Source organism: Chaetura pelagica, unplaced genomic scaffold (assembly GCF_000747805.2).
Source record: "Chaetura pelagica isolate M959 unplaced genomic scaffold, ChaPel_1.0 scaffold2, whole genome shotgun sequence".
NCBI classification, from domain to species: Eukaryota; Metazoa; Chordata; class Aves; order Apodiformes; family Apodidae; genus Chaetura; species Chaetura pelagica.
Window position 1 is genome coordinate 6,548,381 of NW_009952796.1, and position 6,940 is coordinate 6,555,320.

General features: G+C 38.6%; 1 protein-coding gene across 1 annotated transcript in view; it reads left to right on the forward strand.

The window, feature by feature from the left end:
• The window catches only part of XDH (xanthine dehydrogenase), a 42,690-nt gene that overhangs the window by 22,459 nt on the left and 13,291 nt on the right, over positions 1 to 6,940 (forward strand). The window contains exons 17-21 of the mRNA XM_009994787.1: positions 597 to 720; positions 1,127 to 1,246; positions 2,969 to 3,065; positions 4,991 to 5,115; positions 5,843 to 5,976. Of these exons, the coding sequence (XP_009993089.1) occupies positions 597 to 720; positions 1,127 to 1,246; positions 2,969 to 3,065; positions 4,991 to 5,115; positions 5,843 to 5,976 (600 nt within the window). The remainder of the gene's footprint in view (positions 1 to 596; positions 721 to 1,126; positions 1,247 to 2,968; positions 3,066 to 4,990; positions 5,116 to 5,842; positions 5,977 to 6,940) is intronic.

The window sequence follows — 6,940 nt, forward strand, 5'->3', positions numbered from 1 at the left end:
TACCCAGCCTTTCATAAAGTATTGTCTTTTTGAGACTTGTTTCTTTTGCTTCCTTTTAAATAAATCACAATGCCTTGTGATTGATAACAACTTCTCCCCAACTCACGCCATACTTTCCTCTAGAGGTGATTCCACAGTATATGATGAGTCTGCAGTAAAATTTCATATTTATCCATAGACATGGAGGAATCTTGCCTTTGTAGAATCATGGCAGCTAAGATGATAGAGAGGGCTTACTGCTGCTAATGCCAGTCTGTCTCTGGTAAAGGCTATCAATGGATTTTTAGTATATGTGGTGATTGGATCAAGTTTAGTTATATCTTGGGATAGATGCATGATACAGTATTGTCCAAAGAAGCAGACTAATGATCAGAAGCATAGTCAGGATTCAGATTATTATATAGATCTCAAGTTATTTTAGTCTAATATGTTGCCTTTTCTGTCTTGGTCTCCATGATATTCATGTGACAAACTCCTCCTTTTCTGCTTAGCCAGATTTCAGTGAATCGGGCCTGAAAATGTGTTGGTATACAACAAGCGCTTACAGAAGAAAAATTAAGAAATAATAATGCTACCTTTCCTCTTTTTTTCTTTAGTTCTATCGACACCTCTGAAGCCCAGAGCGTTCCTGGTTTTGTGTGTTTTGTCTCCGCCAAGGATGTTCCTGGCAGTAACATCACTGGCATCGCTAATGATGAAACTGTCTTCGCTGAAGATGTGGTATGTGGCTAACTGCCACTGCACTGCTGCTCAGGAGATAAGATTCCTCATATTGTCCAGTCACATCCTCTATCATACACAGGGACAAATTCTGATTGCACTGGAGTCAATAGATATCCTGGTAACAAATTCAGTAAGGGCTGAATCTTCTTGCCCCATGCAAGTCTTCTCTGTGTATCTGCACTATTTTTCTCTAAGCTGCAAGCCACTGGGACAGGCTCACTCACTGGGTTACTGTCTGAAGTTGTTTGTAATAGGATTCCTTTGGCCAGTTTTAAATAGACCAGTCCAAACAAACAGACAAAAAATTGCACAAAAGTAATAGATAAAGAGAAATATCCTGAGCCTTTTGGTTACTGCATATATGCACACACCAAATGATGGTGGGTCCTAATCTTGCCTGTAGGTCACTTGTGTTGGTCATATCATTGCTGCGGTTCTTGCAGACACACAAGAACATTCCAGAAGAGCAGCTAAAGCTGTGAAGATTAAGTATGAAGAGCTCAAACCTATTGTCACAATTCAGGTAAGAAAGCTCGATTTACTTCTAGAGTTAGCTTGGGCCCTGATGTCTAATTAACTTCCATTCTCACGTATATGGCTATTTAGCCCAGTGTTTTGTTAGCCTTTGTGGATGCAGCAGGATACGGATAAAAGGAATAATTTATATATTTAAATATAAAAAGGATGTACCTTTGATGTGGTACTGACTGGAAGTACATTAACTTGTTCTGTAATATTTAAAGATAAACCAAACTCTGGCAGATACAGAGCTCAGCAGAAATTTGTTTAAATTAACAAGGTAATCTTCAGTTACATTCTTACTCACAGGTGCTTGCTTTCAATACTGATAGGTATTCATTCATTCTGTATTCTCTGACCTATAACAATAAGAGGGTATAAAAATATTTCTTGTAGCTCTGTCACTGTGCTGCTTTTCTGAGATTTCTGGACATCACTTGTCTGGTTTAGAAAGCTAATTAACTTCAGGCATTCACTCTGTGCTACAAACATTTATCCTGACTGTATGGACAGAGTCTTTAAGTGTTTTTTCTCAAGTCTGTAGAAATTATTGTAAAATATTTGTGATCATTCCATGCTGTTTTGGTTTTTTTTCACTAGAAGATTTGTTAACAAGATGTTCTTGTGTGACAGTAATGATAGTATCTAATGGTATTCACATCTAGAAATGAGAAAAAAAATGTATGAAGCCATTCTTATTGGGAAGATTAGAATAATGAGATTATAATTAAATTTTTTAATGGTCAGTCTTTTATGATGTGTGTTTCGTACTGTGAATTGTATTCATGCAAATAGAAATAGTGTGTGCATTGGCTAGTACAGACTTTGGTACTGTCATACATGCACAGAGCTTTTGGTTAGAATGATTTGTGAGTTCACAAACAGCGTTTGAGAACTTTTCCTTTTCTGAGACTTCTACTTGTTTATTCAACCAGGGAAGATGCGAGTGGAGCCAAAATGTGCTGATTTTGTTGTTTAATCACTCTGTGATTTTTTTTCATTATGGAAAATTTCAGTTTTCGCAAAAATGAAATTCAGTTGTAAAACTTCCCTAAGAAAAATTATTTTATATTAGCTCAGAAATGAACTACTTCTGCAGAAGATCTCATCCATCCCATCTGAGGAATTTAGTTTTGTCCTTCTGTTTCTTTTCTTATTCCCTCATTGTTGTGGGGGTATTTTTGGGATGTGTTTGTTTTTTTTTAATGGTTAGTTAGTTACTTATAGTTAGTGTGGTTTTGGTTTGGGTGTTTTGTGTTTTGGGGCGGGGTTTATTTGGGGTTTTGTTTTGGGTTTGGGGTGGGTTTTGGTTTTTTTTTTTTTTTGAGGGGGATGGGGTTGTGGGGTTTTTTTTCTTGTTTTTGGGGGTTTTGTCAGGTTTGTTGGTGTTTTTGTTGTTTCCCTGCTGCCTTCTGGGCCACAAGCTATAGTTAACGTAAGTTTTAAGTCATAGCTCTGATGACTAGAAATGCTGAGGTTCTTGATCTGTAAGGTAAAATGGTCACAAAGAACAATCTAAGCTTGTCAAATTATGCTGTTTGTTATGAAATTGCTCTGTTGCAAAAATTATTTCATACTGCCTTAAATCAAGTCACTTCGCTATTACCATAGTTTGTATCTGATAAGTTTTTGTGCTCTTTATCTTGAATATTTCTTCTTCACTCAGAGGAAGCTTTGTTTTCCCTCACCTTCCACAAAGAATTCATTATGTCATCATGTTTCCTAGGAAGCTATTGAGAAAAAATCTTTTCTTAAGTCTATAAAGAGGATTAATAAGGGAGATGTGAAAAAAGGATTTGAAGAATCTGATCACATTTTGGAAGGTAAGAATAAGCATTACTACTTTAATACAGAATACTTTGTGACAAAATATGTCAAACTATTGGTCTATTTTTTTATGCATATGATACTGAACTCATGGAAGTAAGGCTTGCTGCGCTAAATTAATTTCATGTTAATTTTCAACTAAATGTTTATGTAACAAATGGCCTCTGAAAGATTAAAGTTCATTTTCAAAAAGACTTGGATACTCCCAGCTGTGCACCCGTAAACACTCTCCTTCAATGTAAGGACAAATTTTTCTTAAGTGAATTCTCTATAAATTGATTTAATTTATTTTTTTTTCCTGGAATTTATCCTTACAGGAGGTTTTTCCCTGTCCAGACATACTCTGTTCTGAATCTTATAGACAGTCAGTTTTTCTAACCTGGTATATGACTGAAAATGGGACATACATGAGCCTGAAAACCTGGTCCGCCAACATTGGTGGCTGTAGGTATCATAAAGAACACGGCACTGCCCCATAACATTTTCTCAACATTGATTGTTGGTCTGCCTATGAGCATGTATATTAAATATTTTTGTGTGTGTGTGTGCTTCTTAGTTTTGTTCTGTTGGAGTTTGCCAAGCAGGTTGTAGAGACATGGGTAAACATAACAATTACAAACAACAGTTTAAAACGTCTATGAGCTAGGAGGGGAGGGTGCCAGAGCTGTGAACTAGAATACTCTGTCAGACCCATGTCATAGTGTATGTATCACTGAAAAATAGCTCTTTAGAGGAAGAGTCTCAAACATTAGTCCTTTAGAGAACTCTCTTTGTAAGATTGTGTTGTATCCTTCTTATAAACCTGAGAGGGAAGTTAAATCAGTTACAGACACAAAGCCTGGTGTGGAGGAATTCTTAAAGATCAGGGAGAAGCATGGTCTTCTGACCTTCCTAAGGGGCGAGGTTAATTAACTGAAACACTCATTTCTAGATCTGTCATTTTTTGTATTTTGATATGTATTGCTGAGACTTCCCTCTGCAGTCAGTGATTGGCGTTGGCACTTCAAAGGTGTCATAAGCTGTTGTTGTTTCTTATAGTCTGCCATACTATACAAAAATGAAAATGCTGTGCAAGGCAGAAACTCTTCTGAAGCTAGAAGAATGGGTTATTTGAAAGGCTACTGTGTGAATGCCAGGCCAGCCCTCTCAAGGAGACAAGAGGAAGGCCCCTGTTACTTACCAGAGCAGGCATCATCTTATGCAAATGTGAATTTCTCACTGAAGTACCTAACGAATGCAGTTATTTTGTTGTTGCTGAATTGAATAAAAGAAGGAGAGGAACAAGATTTTGAGACCTGCTCTGAATATCAATTTTCATGTCAGTTGAATAGACCAGGACCATGACTGTTAAAAGAGATTGATTCTGACATTTAGTAGTAGCGTGACTGGAAATTGTACCCTCAGCACTGCCAGGTAAGATGACCTGGGAAAGAGCCATATGTAGTAACAGTTAGACCTTCTTGAGGTATTTTGGAGTTCTATAATTTGTTTCAGAGTCTGTAACCTTGTATTTGATCTGCTCAACCAAACTATACTTTTTTATCCTTCATCTTAGTGATGTTATCAGGGCAGTTTGAAAGGCACCAAGCACTGCATCCAAAGGAATGCTGCATTAGTGGCATAGTGTGCAGGCTTATTTTTGAAATGCCAGTCATTTGTGTTTTGAACTGAGGTTTCTATGAAGTAGAGGGGGGATGGATCTTGTTTTGTGTTTTGTTTTTTTGTTGTGCTTTTTGTTTTGTTTTAAACATTGAACCAGAAGTGTCAGTCCTAGAGCCAGGGATATCAAGTGCTGAACAGTGTGAAGGGTTGTAATTTACCACATGTTAAAAGGGCAGTAGCTTGCAGGCACAATAAGATGGGAGACACCTTATAACACCAGGGACACCCTATTTTTGGGACATTTCTTTCAATTTTCTAGGAGAGATGTATCTTGGTGGACAGGAGCATTTCTATCTGGAAACTCACTGTACTCTGGCTGTGCCAAAGGGGGAAGATGGTGAGATGGAACTCTTTGTGTCAACTCAAAACCCAATGAAGACACAGGTACTGTCGACTGACCTGCTACATAAAAGGCATTTGTTTCTCAGTTTCAGATTACATAAATTATTTTATGGTTGGTCCTATCTTGTCTTGAATTCAAAAATCACATAGACTTAGAGTTGGGTTTGGGTTCTGAACTCTGTGTTCATTCTACTGGTGTCCAGAATCTGCTTCCAGGTGACAGAGATGTCTTTGTTGGCAGCACAATTTTGTCACCAGGCATTACATTCTTAACCCTTTCTGGAGAGGGTGCCAGCTGGTCAGTATGCATGACTGTTGATTGACAAGTCAGAAAGAGAGGTGATGTCAACACTGAATATATGTACCAACTGTGCCATCTTGTGAGACAGACTAGTGGCACTATGGGGTGTCTTTGTCCTGTTACTGATTCACCATGACTGTCCAAAGGTCTCATGAATAGTGCAAGGAGAATAGATAGAGGGGTGCAGGAGTCAAACCCTGTGCTAAATGAAGCCCAAGTCTTGGTAACCTTATTTCATGTTACTCTCTTCCTGATTCTGATGCTGTCTGCTGAAGCACAGTTTGCCTTCCCACCACACAGATTAAATACTAGGCTTATTGTTTCCAATTGTACCAAATCCAATTGCAGGATCAATAGCACCTGCAAGAGTATTTCCACTGTTCCAATGGTTCCAGAAAAGCAATGTGTTTGTACCTAGTTCTTAATACCAGCTCAGCTTTGTGCATGTTCTGTTCTGGTTTTCTTCAGGAGTTTACTGCTAATGCATTGGGAGTCCCATCAAATCGAATTGTAGTTCGAGTGAAAAGAATGGGAGGAGGATTTGGAGGAAAAGAGACTAGGAATACTATTTTGACAACTGCAGTGGCTGTCGCAGCCTTCAAGTAAGTTTAGATGTGAAGAACAGGGCTTTTTACTTTCTGACTGTCCCAGCCTTCCTCTTTCTGGAGCACTACTGCACTGGAGCACCTTCAGGACTCTTCATGTCTTGTTACTGTACAGCTTATAGCAAGCCTGGGATTTCCCAAAGGAGGTGTCTTAATTGGTAGGAGGACTTTTAATTGGTAGGAGGAATTGAACCTGCTCACAAGAGCTAAGTGTATGTTGGAATTTCAGCTTTTAATAGGAAAGTGTGAAAACTCCCTTATTCTCAGTGCCAAAGGAACAGTCTGAAAGTTCTTGTATCTCAAATTATGTGTCTCTGCCCTTTACTTTACTTCAAGCCCTTTCAAGATCCAGCCCTGGCTGTGCTTATTGTGTTGTATGATAGAGTTGTGAGAGCCTCTTCCTTGCTTAAAACTCTACTACAACAACATTGCACCACTGTTCCTCTGCCTCTTCCGCAAACTTTCTGGAATTTTCCCTCAGAAGGGTGGCAGGCCTCTGAGCAGAAACCACACTTTTCAAACCTCTAAAAGTTCAGGGAATGAATGTAGACTGTAACCATTTGTGAAGCATTGTTTGGGAACATGCTTTGGGTTTCTGGAGTTTTGGTATGGGCTCATCTTTAACTGTGCAAGCGTTTGTGGTTGTCAGTGAACATGGCCTCTGAGATTACATTTGTACACTGTGTGTAACTCTGGCGTTCCCTATACTGCCCTTATAGGTGAGGATGTACCCAGCTGGCAACACTAGATGGATCTTGCAGCACTGCAGCAATTTTATAAGATACTTTTGGAAGAGAATAGCCAAAATGAAGCTCCTGTACTTAAATCAGCTTTATGTTTTGTGTTCTTTGCAAACGACCTGCTTAATTTACTTAATCAGTAATGCATGTGCACTTATTTCTTTCCTTTATCTCTGCCAGCCAAACCACTGGTTTATAAACCAGAGGTTATGAAAGAACAT